The sequence below is a fragment of the Anarrhichthys ocellatus genome, unplaced genomic scaffold (assembly GCF_004355925.1).
Source record: "Anarrhichthys ocellatus isolate YVR2014 unplaced genomic scaffold, GSC_Weel_1.0 scaffold40, whole genome shotgun sequence".
Classification (NCBI taxonomy): Eukaryota; Metazoa; Chordata; class Actinopteri; order Perciformes; family Anarhichadidae; genus Anarrhichthys; species Anarrhichthys ocellatus.
The window spans coordinates 4,097,835-4,111,828 of NW_022280070.1; the positions used below are offsets into that span (position 1 = coordinate 4,097,835).

General features: G+C 43.7%; 1 protein-coding gene across 12 annotated transcripts in view; it reads left to right on the forward strand.

Annotated features, from left to right (window-relative positions):
- Positions 1 to 631: 631 nt before the first annotated feature.
- The window catches only part of LOC116394724 (brain-specific angiogenesis inhibitor 1-associated protein 2-like), a 47,573-nt gene continuing 34,210 nt past the window's right edge, over positions 632 to 13,994 (forward strand). For 9 of the 12 annotated variants that reach the window (XM_031868001.1, XM_031868008.1, XM_031868003.1 and 6 more), the window contains exons 1-2: positions 632 to 773; positions 12,661 to 12,736. In XM_031868001.1, the coding sequence (XP_031723861.1) occupies positions 702 to 773; positions 12,661 to 12,736 (148 nt within the window). In that variant the 5' untranslated portion in view covers positions 632 to 701. Of the gene's footprint in view, positions 774 to 12,208; positions 12,576 to 12,660; positions 12,737 to 13,994 lie in introns of those variants that run through there. The other 3 variants (XM_031868005.1, XM_031868006.1, XM_031868009.1) reach the window with 2 other exon arrangements.

Genomic DNA, 13,994 nt, shown 5'->3' on the forward strand with positions numbered 1-13,994 from the left:
TTTATTTAAATATTATGTTTTTTTTGCAGAGAAACAAATGTGAATTTGCATATTATAGCAATGATGGAGCTCAAATAGTACAGAAATATGGGGGGCGTGCACCAAATGTGCACTATGATAACATGGTGCTGCATTCTGATGCTGTTGGAAATATTGGGCTTATGGTTTGAAAGAAGTGTACATATGCTCTGGATCCAACATCAACATGGAATATACCAGCATTCTCCTTATTGAATTAGTAATGATTGCAAGCCTTTGCAATCATTTTTTTCTAAATCACAGTAGCCTAATTTCGTTTTTTGATTCGATTACATTCCTGCATATCTCTATCACTCACTAGCGCAACGTGTAAGTATTGCTGTATTTTACACGACATTATGTCAAATGTTATTTTCTGTGCTTTTTGTTATTTCACTGTAGTTTTGCACTTTATTTCTGCACGCTTTTACCTGCGCGTCTGAACTGCGAAAAAAACCAAACTGTCGCTCAGACCGTGAAGGCAGCAGCGGGCTGTCAGCTGAGCAGAGGGAAGGTGTGTTTTAGTTTGGAGTGGGGTTTCGGGAGCGCAGTGTTATCTCCCTCTCACGGAGCGCGTCGCCTCGCCTATTTGATCAAACTCGCGTATTATCCAGTCATCCCCCCTCCCCCCTCCCCCCCCCCCCAATTTTACGCGGATACACGGTTGAAGGAAAGAACCGTTTATGGTCCTGGCTGAAGATTCCACGATGTCTCGCACCGACGAGGTTCACCGCATGACGGAAAATGTCTATAAGGTAAGATTCAACTAATGAGTAAAGTTTTGAGGTCCGTATGACAATAAGATTCCAGCTGTCAGACACCGTGTATTTCCACCATGAATAACACATGCATTTACTGGCCAAGACGCATTCAGAGCCTTGTCGTTTTAATTTTTTTTTAAATCTATTTAGGGAGAGGCGCGTAGCTCATTTGGTTGATTTTTTTTTTTTTTTTTTTTTTTTTTTTTTTGGGGGGGATTAGTCTTCCACCTCCACACATTTCTCATCGAAACCAGGTTTGCTAATTAGGGCAACACCTCTCTGCTAAAAAAAGCCCCGTGCTTCCTAAATCAAACTCTGTCTTTTCATTCATTCTTTTCCTACATGTTGGCCTGTTGTATTCCTATAATCCACCTAACGTTACTGCTCTGATAATAGGCTATTCATAAAAGACCAGTGGGTTCCTGTAGCCTTTAGCTTTCAGGCCAAAATGGGGACGGAATGCATTCCAGAAGTGACTTTTTGAAGGAGAAGAAAAGGTTGGGCTGAATTGTTGCAACAAGTAAACATTTGCCCCAAAGGAGTTTCAACATTCAAACCTGTTCTGCCTAAAAAACCCCGTGTGAACTCTGCATGGAGTGGTAAGCCTCAGTACTGGGAAAACATATTCTAGTAATATTCAATAGTATCAAGTGGCAGTGTTTAAGCATTCTTTTTTTCATTATTTGATCATTTTGTCTATAAAATGGCAGAAAACAGTAAAAAAAAAAAAAAATAATAATAATTATTTCAGATCCCCAAATGTTTCAATTCGCAATGACGTAAAAGGAAGAGAACCAGCTAATCTAGGGATTGGTCATGTATGAATACATGATTGAAACATTAAATTGACAATGGAAGTTGTTGCCGTTTTAACTGTTCGCTGAACGTCTGATCAATTAATCGACAAATCATTTCAGCAGTATAGTTGCCATGTAAATCTTTAAAAGTCCGGGCTTTGGTTCATTACGCCGTGTTTCAGCATGGCAGGCACCTATACTGAAGGAATGTCAGCTAAAGTCCAGGTTATGAGGGCTCCACTCCTCAGTGTCTTGTGATAATCTCAGGTTTCTGTTTTGAGAGCTCACTGATACTGGAGGAAGTCGCTTTCAATATTTTCTCACTCGCACAACAAAACTTAAAAGGTACTTTAATTTGAACTGCCCCCATGCAGCTGTAGTTCAGCTAACAGAAGGCCAAGGATGGGTAGAGGGTAGCTGTTCTATTCTCCTGCAGGGACTAGACTTATATCAGTAAGGAGGTCGGGTGAGCCAAGAGTGACCGACTGCTGCTTCTTTTAGAGCCAACAAGGGAAGCAAATGTTTCAGGTGGCTATTTCTGTCCTGGATTGGTCACACAACCTACAGTGTATCCTTCTTTTTCATTGTGAATTGTGTGCCCATGCTCTGTTGGGTTTTGTCCAAGTATATACGACAAGTCCCTTCGTAGATGGTCTTGCTCGTTCAAGCACAAGCCCAGCAGTGGGGCTCTCTCTCTGGGGGTGAAAGCACCCTGTCAGAGTCCTGACAGCCAAGAACGCTGATTGGCGGCAGAGTGGAGAGACGCAGACCTTCTTCCACACTGGGGATCTGACCTTGTGGCAAAAGCTAGGAGCTCACAAGAGTGTCATCTATAGTCGCTGCTTATTTGGTGTTCCTCGTGCTTTCTTCACCAACGTTGCAGCGTAAAGCAAGTTTCTTTAGTGTCCCGTAATATTTAAAGAGATGGATTCAATTTTCAGTGTTTCACTGCATGTTTTTAGGTGCTTACACCCTCAAAACCCCACTTGTTTTATTTTAAAGTGATGCTGTTTTATTATAGATATAGGTGGGAATCGGCTGGTTTTGTCAATGAAGTTTGGAGCCATTGAAGTGCAGACTGTCAACTTTAGTTTCATCGGCTTGTCGGCCACATTGAGGGAGTGGTAGAGCTGCAAGGCCTCTGCCATCTGACAGTATGCTGAAAGTTTACCCGAGTTCACCCTGTCATTAGTGGCACAGACAGCAGGGCACAATGATTGGATATTTCTTAACAAAGTGCAGAGTGAGACTCAATATTGGTGCCCCCCTCCTAAAGTCATGTTCACAGTGTTGTACCTTTGACTCTTTGTGGCTTTGTCCTGTTTTATAATTCCGTTGCTAATCGTTTGCAATGATGATTAAACATGGAGAGTCATGAGTCTCCAACTGTTGGACAAACTCTTAACAGCCAGTCACTTAACTCTAACTTTGGGGGGGGCAGACAAATGGGACTTCCATAACGCTGGCTGCCCACTATGCCCATTTCTCTCCACGTTACGAGTTTGAAAGCTTCAGTGGACAGTAATTGTTTTCGTCTGCTTCGTATGCAAACAGACCTCTCCTGAGGGTGAGAGAGGAGAGATCTAAAAACGTACGGCTGGCTGCAAAGTCACTGCAGCCAGCAGCTGGGCAGATACTGAGTAATCGCAGAGGAGGAGAGGGGGGTAACTGCACCGCTGTGACTCATGTTAGCCCAGTGAGTTGAGAGTGTGTGTTTAACAGGGCTGGGACTGTAAGCATGGCGAGGGTGAGACTGGAGATTCGGCATCTCCCTGAGTGTTGTTCCTCAAAGGCCAAAGGCACTCCTTAGTTTTCTTTACTTTATGGTAATCAACCGGGGAGTCAACCCTGTGAAACCCAGCAATCCGAAAATGATCCTCTGTGACTCACTTCAATTCTCCTCCCTCACATAGACAGTTCCAGACATGGCGAATGGCATCTAGTCATTCCCGCGCTGACGGGGGGAGACGGATACTTAAGACTGACACTCGGGGTGTGTGTGTGTGTGTGTGTGTGTGTGTGTGTGTGTGTGTGTGTGCACCACAGTCATCTCCACCAGCTGGCCTTGTCGCTGGGTGTCTTGGGGAGACGGTGTCCGGGTCAATACCCTTAACATGCCGATGGATGAAGTCTGAGCACCGGGGGGGAGGGGGAGGCGGAGGCACACACTGAAGTGAACAAACAGATTAATCAGACTAGAGGCCGAAGAAGAATGGGACTGTGTATTAAATCAGTTTATAATGAAGCTTTTTAATCGCTACTTATAACGTTTAACTCAAGGTAGCATGGAAGCGAGCCGGTTGAACGCACCCTTTTAACACAAGATAACTTTTACTTGTGTTTAATCAGAGTCTTTGTCATGCAAGTTTTGTGTGTGTTGCAGGTTTTGAACACACCCTGGCAGGTAAGGGAGTACAAGGGTGTGTCTCGTCTCCTGCAGCCCTCGGGACAACACTCATTTTCCCCATTCAGCAACCACTCCCTAATTGTCAACACAGCCTGCAGAACAGTGGACGCCATTTTCTCAAATGGCTGTTATGAGGAAAGGCAAAATCGTGGTTTGACGTCAAGCGTGATACTCTATGCTCTCCGGTTATAGGATCTTCATTGTGTGACGAGTATGATACTGCTGCAGTAGGCTGCTTGATCCGGATTGGAACCGCAGTTTTTCCTGCCTAAAAGACACGCTGTTATATAAGAGGTTCCTCTCTCAGTTAAAATATTGTGGTGACATTCGCTACACTCGATTGAATCATATTCTGATGATGGGAAGAGGACGAACGGTTCCACCGCAATCTCATGTGGGAGATCTGAACAGGTGGTCTCTTAGCAACAACTTGCCATTATTCTTATGCGTCTCTGTCGTATCATTGTGCTGAAAGACTTGCAGTAAGTGAAGGGCTGGAGAAGGCGAGTGAGAGGGAGGAAGAGCAAAGGATTTTTTGTTTCAGAGTTAAAAGAGAGATGTTGAACCTGTTGTAATAGATGGGAAATGCTTCATGAAAGGCCCACAAGGGCTTCAGTGTAAACCAGCCCTGTCTGATGTGTACACGGTGCTGTGTGGTCCTGCATTAGGAAGCTGTCTAGAGTCACCCGAATGATGACACCATCCATCATGTTATTTACCTTTTTTTTTTTTTTTTTTTTTTTTTTTTTTTCTTCTTCTTGCAGTATATCACATCAGGCACCACTTCCCCCTATAATATGCAATTTAATGGAGTTTTCAAATGACTTCAGCTCCTGAACATCTGCCTCCAGAATATAGTGTTTCAACAAGTTTGTGCCTGCCGGTGCCATGGGCCTTGAAAAGATTGCATTATGCACTGCAGGAGATATCATAACATTCATTGCCTGTGGAACAGCAGATTTGTTCCCTGTGCCTTTTAGACTGCGATGCAGAGAGAGAGGACTATTGCTCCACACACCCACCTTCTCTGCACGTCTGGGGGTGGATGGTTTAGAGACATTCTCTCTTTCCTTTTGCTCATCACTGCTTTTTTCAAGGACTGAGACTGGAGATGCTCGGTGCTAAATCCAAGGCTACACTGCATTGACTGCAAAAGGGGGCTTCATAGCTGACAGAACAGGTTCCTTCAAAGTCATCTCGTAAAGATAAGATAAAACTGTGTTGCCGTTAATGTGGCCATCGTCCCAAAATGTTACTTATCTGTCACAAAAAAACGGCGTGCATGAGACTTGACTTCGCTTTATAGCGTGCATTAGAATGCTTATTGTGGGGGTAGAAGAGAGAAGGAGATGAAGAGAAGGAAACATGGATGGAGACATTCCACATCCTTGTTGAAATGGTCCCTAATTACTGTCGAGGGTGAAGCTGTAATCACACGGACCGAAAGAGACACACAGAAGCAGAGACAGTAAACATTTCAGTAAGTACTGTGGCAGTGGACAATGGCCTTACATTTATGGGTCATAAACTGCAGTTAACGTGCCTGTGGCTAGTGTGACTTTATGCCTCTGTGGCAGATGCTGCTATACTTTAAGTCGCATTGGCCACACTCCACCCACTTAGGCACTGAGACCCAGACCAGTCATGCTATTGTGCAGAAAGTAGGAAATTCGGCTTGCATACCCACATGGTTTGAATGTTCCTTTTGGTTGAAGACATTTGGACACACAGTGAGACCTTCCCATTGGGATGCAAAGTGACTACTACAACAGACACTCACTGTTAGGGCATTCCTTGGACTTTTTTTTGTGTATTTGTTAAAATCATCATAATTTAGATTATGTTCTACATGGTGTTCTGTCCATGTAGGGCTGTGTTGAAATCTGAACGTGGCAAGGAGGAGGTCAGCAGTGGCATCCTCGCACAATGCATCCATAATTCATAAATGGCCTTCCTGAAAGCCTGAAAACTGCCATGCAAACTGTGAATTTGCAGATATCCTCTTCATCTAACCATGAAGCAACCCACACTTCAATGAAGTCCGTCATTCTACAACGTGTTGTTGTTTTTCATTTGAAGAAACGACTATCTCTGCTGCTGTCGGTTTATTACCTTTTGAGTCTTTCATAATTCATTAGAAGAATATTTGTTTGGGGGATTTCAGAGTTTCTTTCCTCCACCAAAATGAACGAGTGTTTTGCTGGTCAAAGAACTAAAGCTTGCAAATACGTCTGGGTCTTGGTTGCTGTGGTAACCAGTGCCTGTGTTGGGTTAGTCGAGGGGCTGATGCCGGGCTGAGTAGAGTAGAGGGGGGGGGGGGTCACACTGGCTGCAGATGACGGCAAAGCAAACAAACGCAGTAAATAGTTGGTCTCTGGCGAGCAAATGATTTGTTTTTTTGCGCTGGCAGAGGATCGAAGGTGGGGAGTGGACAGAGAGTTTTTGCTTCTCCACCTGAGGCCCCTTGTCGATGACTTTGAGGTCATCAAGCCTCATGTGTGATTAAATCTAACATTGGTAAAAAGCCTCTTATGTTTCTGTTTGTGATTGTGACTAACATTCACCAAAGTGTAAGGATATCATTTTATTTGCAAGGTGGGAGGCACCTCCAACACGACTAAGCATGTTACTCCCACATGACGTGGCATGCGTTGTTCTCGGATGTTTTACAGATGCAGCAACACGTCGGATTAACGGCTGATATTTGTCTTCTGCATTGCAAGTGAATGAAAAATTATTAGAAATGATAAGCCTGTACCTTTCCCCTTTACCGCTCAGCTTTAACATGCCACACAGTCCCTAAAGCAAGGTGTGTGTGTATGTGCATGACGGAGAAAGAAAAGAGCATGGGGTGTTACAGTGGACACATGTTATTAGGCGGTGATCCAAGGTTTATGGTCATGATGAATCCTTTTTGTATGCATCCAACGGTTTGTTTCCTTGATTAGCATAGCTCTTGTCACACAACAGTAAAAGGAGATTATGTTCACATTTGCAAATACAATAAGGCCTACCGAAGAGGCGGAGCAACACAATGGCAAACTTAAACTGACAGTGGAGTCCTTCTATACTTGTCTTGGATCTCTTCAAGATTCTACTGGGTCATGAGTTTCAATGTGACTTCTGTAGCTACAACCCATGATTGGATAATTGGTCACTAATTACCTGCAATAGCTAGCGCTTAATGTTGCTTACTCGAGCTGGACAAAGACCACAAGAGGCTCTGAAACTCCAGAAACATCCTTCTGAGTTATTCACCCAATAGAACACACGCACCGTTTCATCATTGTTTTTAACATAAGCGCTGGAACTTAAGCTGTTTTTGCGGCATCAACAAACAAAGCATTGCCTGGCACTTTGTGATGTTAAGGAGAACGTGTATGGGTCTCCGTCTGTGTTTGACATGACTGATGTGCAATAATGTACGCTGTACTCTTCCATAACAAAAGAACACGAGAGCTGCTCTGGAACAGCACCGTTTTCTTTCAGCCCACGATGCTAGGAAGTTTGCTCTCCTCAATACAACTCGGAAAGGACACAAATATTCACATGGTATTCTTAGACTTGCTGTTCGCTATGGCTTCTGCTGAAAGCACATGCTGTGACTACTGCAGTATTAGTCAGGCTTTAGGTATGCAAGAAGGACACACTTCTGTACCGGCAGTTGGTTCTGAAATAAGGATGTGACAGTGTGTGTGTGTGTGTGTGTGCTTTTTCTCTGAGGTGTGTACTTAAGAAAGTTCTCTAACCTGTCTTTGCACTTTCCGGCAACATGTAATACGATTTTGTGTGGAATGCAACCTCTTACAAGTGTTCGCTGTCTTTCCAATACAGCATACAACAAGTCTGCCATTCTCAGTTATGACAGCAGGAGGAATATCTTTTAACAATGTGAACAATTTGTGATAAAATGTGACCGGCCTTGGTACTACATGAATTCATTGGAGAATGAAGAACCCAAAATGACAGAAGTGAACGAGACTGACCCTGGACAAATTACCCACGCCTACTCCGCAAACTGTCTGCTTTTTCAGTACAGTTGATAAATCTTACACTATATGCAGTAATATCTATATTTCATAGTTTAATATATACTGAATAAGTTCTACAATCAGTTGTTGAGAGCTTTTCTCTGCTCTCTGACCTTTTTTTAATGCCACATTTAAATCAGAATCACAGAAAACCCTAACTGTCCTTGTTATGTATTTTCCATTGTTGAATTGTTCCTACTTGTATTTTATAATACTGATATTTCCGGCATGCTCATGAAGGCAGCATGATGTATTTTTGACACAAGTGATCAGAGTACAATGACGGCAACTGAAGTAAAACAGGAAGGGTTTGGCTGTTTGAGATGTGGTTTAACATCCCAACCACATACTGTACACTCGTCTGTATACTTGCATGTTGCAAAGTACATTTTTAAAACTGTTACCTGGAGAAAAACTAGAAAAAGTGTTTACTTAGCTTTTACTCTGGCTGGCTGTGTTTATTTTCAGTAAACAATCCACAAGTGATGCCACTAGCTTTATAATTTAGCTTCACGTAATGATATCAAAACACGATATGGTACAATTAGCAATTTTCTCTTTCTTCGCTATACTGTATGTTCAAGCCTAGTTTAGCGTGTGAACATGTGCAACACAGGGTTCCCCTCGGGAAACTACTTAGCCGAGGTGATGAGACCACCCAGATCCGGCCGTGTCTCTTCCTGGTCTGTCCAATCAGACGGGAGATTACACAGCAACCTGACTATTTTCTCTTGGCGCAGTAATTAGTTTATGCTGAAGGTCTCCGCTATCATCCAGCTGATTGAGACCCATCATAAACCCCCACTGCTTCTTATTAGGGAAGAACAGACTGTCTGTGGGGTTGTCATAAGTACATCCGCACATGATGCTCTTTCTTTACATTCCTCTGATTACATCATTAGGCTCTCTGCCTGTCACCACATTATGTGCCCCTACAGTTCTCACAAATACAATAATTGGTGGCTGCAGTGCTCAGCCGATCCTGGGCATTTTCAGGTCCGCGTCTGGTTGCCATGTAGAAGAGGGGCTGAGGAGGAAGGTGCGATGGGAAGGCGTGAAGGAACAGATGATCATGACGGCTTCCTGGCATCTGATTGCGTGTGATTTCCCCCTGATTCTAATCAGCTGGTGTTGCTTTGAAATCAGCCCCCTTTGCATGTCATTACTGTGTGTGTGTGTGTGTGTGTGTGTGTGTGTGTGTGTGTGTGTGAGAGAGACACAGAACAGAATGAGCGAAGATGGATGAATATCCCATAGTTTGAATCGACAATCCATTTCACACACACTGGCCTTGTTTGCTACTTCCACGCCGAGGAGAAATTCATATTATTCGTGTGTTTTCTCTTATTTGCAGCCTTTATGCTTGTGCTATGCCGAGTTCTCCAGTTTCTTCCTGTCTCACCTCACAGCACAAATTGGTGTCAAAGTTATTTTATTCATTTTGTAGGAGACAGTTCTCTGCCCTCCTCTTTAATTGTCTGCTTTATCATTTTTGGCTTGAGTGCTGATAATGAATTAATTTAGTCCTCGTGTAGGCAGCCGCAAAATGGACAGTTTCTGTCTCTGCAAAGGGGAAAATTTACACTTCAGCCGTGACAGTTATTTTATTACTTCTTTCAGGGAATGATGATACAGAGTGTTTCAATGGGAAGGGATGTAAAGTACATGATTACATAGACACATTTGCTCTTAATTTTATGAAATATTCCATCCTCGCAATTTTCTCTCGCTCTCTCTCTTTATGTCACACACTGTCAAGTGCCTCCTGGCCCCATTTCCCAATTAACCACCAGAATTAGGGTAACAATGTAGTACAAGATAACTGGGATGACAAATTTAGCAACAATGGGAAGAAAGAACCTACCTCACTGTACTTTTTTTGTCTTCTCTTCCCTTCCCCTTAGCTGCATGTCGCTGCAAACGTATCTCTTATATAATGGTTATATCCGTGGCTAATCATTTAAACGCCTTATGTTCCATTACTGCATGCGTTTTCTGTCTGTTTATTCAGTGGCAGTGGGTCAGCACGTGCAGTATGTGTAAGAAAGGTGGCCAGGCTCGTGTCTGCTACCTTTGTCCCCCTCAGTGGGAGAGTGTGCCATAATGATGCTGCACAGGGCCATGCTTTATGTAACCCGCCCACAAGTTTGAAACACCACCACTCTTTATTATAAAGCCTTGTATTCATGTAGGTGTGTGTGTGTGTGTGTGTGTGTGTGTGTGTGTGTGTGTGTGTGTGTGTGTGATTTGCACACATTCATGTGACCTTATCCTCCATTTATGGGATGCACTCTACATCGGAATGAGGCAGAGCGAAGAAACATTTAGGTATTAACATTTCTCCAGCGAGGTCCTGAGGGATGTGTTTCGTCTTTTATCTTCCCAGAGGCAGCGAGAGCGGGGATACCTTTTTTAAAAAACCAGCGCTGTGTGTGTGCTTGAAGATGGGATTCTCCCTAATTATGCTCCTATTCTTCTAGTATATTAGACTAGCTGAGCCAGATGGTAAATACAGGGAGCTGATTTAAACAGGAGTTGCTATTAGAGTAGCTTATAAAGCTCATTAAACCCTCTTTGTGGTAGCTGGGGGATGAGTCCATGTGAAACGATAAGATGACAAGTTGCCCTCTGTAAAAAGTAATCAGCTGTGTAATCGAGTATTAATATGCTCTCTTTTTTTGTTTTTGAGGACATCTCTTCCTTCAGGAACAACTGTTTTTAAAAGAAGTTTCTCTCAGCAATCTCACTGTGTTCCTGAGAGCTGCTGAGCCGGTGCACAGACTCGCTGTAGAGTCCATTGTGCTTGAGGGCTATAGAGCCAGTTAACAGACAGGAACTTAACAGAGAGTTCAGCCAGCCAATATCCACGGGGACCTGCAGTGCACCTGTCTGTCTGCTCACTTTTGTTACTCATTTACACTTTTAGCCGCAATGACCAGAATTTGAAAGGGTGTTCAAATATTTTATACATAATTTTCACCGGTTAGGATGCTTCTGGAAAACTATAGAAACAATTAGCTGCAACAATTCAAATATTTAGTTGATCAAGATAGAAAATAATAGGTAACTATTTTCATAATTGATTAATCCTGTTTTTTTTTTTTCAAGCAAAAATGCCAAACATTTGCTAGTTCCAGCTTCTTAAATGCCAGGATTTTATGTTTTTTTTGTGGTATACAAAGGTCAACTGAATATATTTTAACAAATTGGGAGATTAATCGTTAGTTGCAACCCTAGAAAAAATCTGTAGTAATACTTGGATAAAAATGTTTGCGTGATGATCAGCACAAGTGAACCAATTTAATTCAAACTATTTACAGTAGGTATAAGGCCACATCCTTGACGGATGTTATTGGTGGTGACTGCATCTTTTCCAGTTTTGGCTGCACCGGCTTTAGATGCAAGCGCAGTCATGGAGAGTAGTAGTAGAATAGTTACTGTTGGTAATCACGGTATCAGTGGTTTATGTGGGACTCACTGGTATTTCTACTGTAGGTGGGGTCGCGCTGCACTCGAGCCCCTTGAACCTCAACTCCTGACTGAGATACACACCACAGCAAAGCGCACATGTACCGTCCTATCCAAATCTTGGCTCTCATTAAAAACAAAAGACAGACGGCAAGATGAATGCAAAAATGCTGATGTCTGACTGAAGATGAGAGACTTCTGATTTTCAGAATGAGCTGCGGGATTGTTTCAGGTTGACACTGGTGGTGGCGCCTTGCCATATTATTCTGCCACAGTGTGAGTCCAGACTAGAAGTAGATTATGAAGTGTTCTCCTGCAGTATTGATGGCGCTTGTGTGTCGAGACTGCTGCTGCAGCAATGTCGCGGTCGTCTCTCTGTCCCCTGGCTTTTCCTGACTAGCTGACTGGGGACCGGCTAATTGGAGGAAGCCCTGGAGGAGGAAGGAGAGGTAGAGGAAACGATGATGGCGGGAGATGGCAGGCGTCATGCATTCTCCGCATTTACCGACTCTGCCCTCAGTTTAGTGCGATACTGTATCTCTGCAGTAACTGCTGCCATGACAAAAAAATCTGCTTGGTTTCTAGATTGTTTCTTATCACAGCATACTTACATTATATATATATATATATATATATATATATATATATATATATATATAGCTAGCTGTAATTTTAACTCTAAATGCTGATTCCTTATGGCTATATCTGTAGAATCTACAATTCTCTGTTCACTAGCAACCACAATGACTCTTGGTGTCCGTCATCTATCATGCTGAAAGGTAACACGCATCCCTGTCGATGTCACGTTTTAGTCCCACGAGTATCTATCCCACTCCTCCTCCACCATCATCAACCCCAGCCTCTCCTGCCTCATCCCACCTGGACTATTCCTCACTGTAAGAGGGCAGAATGTGGGTGGAGGAAGCCATTCCTGCCCTCATCAACATTCAAGACAACCACTTAGTGTGTCCAAAGATTCTGTCGGTGCCTATTTGCTTCTGTGCGAGACAGATTCTGTGCAGCTGAAGGAGGTTTGTGTATGTCAGAGGGATAGAGAGGCAGGGAGTGCGATGGAGAATGAATAGAGCATGGTGTAAGTCTTTCTTCTCTGCCCTTGACCCCGCTCTGTTGATAAGTGAAACCTGTACCTCCCATTTATCTCTTGTTTTCTCTTTCAGACCATCATGGAGCAGTTCAACCCCTGCTTACGGAACTTCGTTGCCATGGGGAAGAACTATGAGAAGGCTCTTGCCAGTAAGTCCTCTTTTCTCTCTTTTATTTTCTCCGTGCTCCCTTTTTCGCTGCAGGTTTGGGCAGACGGCCAAGCCAGCACTCTCTCTCTCTTTCTCGTACATATATCTATCTACCTTTTCTGTACTCGTGGACTCTGACGGATACAAAATGCCTCTAATCTGATGCAGAAGTGAGGATACCTCTCTGTCAGCAGTCAAATTCACAAAAGAAAAGATGTGGATGTATGTTTGCTTCTCCCTAAACACTTACAGCGGTGCATCAAGCTTTTTGAGATTTAGGCTAACCCCCCTCAGTCCAACTAATCCAGCAATTAGTGCGTGCCCCCCCCATTTTCAAGCCTGTGCTTCTTTCTCCTTCTTTCCACCTGACACACACAATAACTAATCCTGGCCTTGGTATAGGTAGGAGACAGACTGGCTGAGCCATTAAAGACACACTTTGCAGAATTGGCTCGACCCAAGGGACTAAGAGGCTCTGCTTTGCGGGGGCAGGGGGATGGGAGGACACACTTCCACCCATATGGTGCAATCACCGAAATTAGTCGGCATCAGAAATTCCAAAAGGGCTCCATGGGGTAGGCTCGCTAGATCTGGATATGGACACGTTCCAGGTTTTCTAACACGGCAGTGAGTCGCTAGTTCTGACGTTTGGTAAGTGTAAAAGCAACAGATGCATACAACTGAGTGACTCCAACTGCCTACGGAACACAGCCTGGAACTTATTATACAAGTCCCCCAAGGGCATGATGGGGGACGATGCAAGTACAGGAAATGATCGTTGTCCTGATTAAGGATGTGGTTCTTCCACCTCTTCTCCAGAGTGAAGTGTGAGTGATGGATCAGTAGCTCTGAGATGAGCCCCTCCCCTATCAATTGTCTGTCTGCCTTACGATCAGAGATCCGATAATCCTCTCCGTCTGTCTCTGTGAGCCCCTCGCCACACATTTAATTAGACAGAAGTAAAGTATCCGTACATATCCAGCTTATCTACTCAGCTGCACACACATATATACACACACACACACATACTTGCTCCCTCGCTGCTGTAGCATTGGGCAAGAAGAAAGAGTCTGCTGCTTGGAGAATACTTTGAAAATCTGCTGTAACTCCCACCATCCTGCACTCACCCCCCCCGCCCCTCCACACACCGCACATGTGCAAATTTGCGTGTACAGACACACATTCACGCACACTCTCCACATCAAGGCAAGCAGCGGGGTGTGTTGTTTGGCATAATGAAGAGAAATCAGCCGCGATGC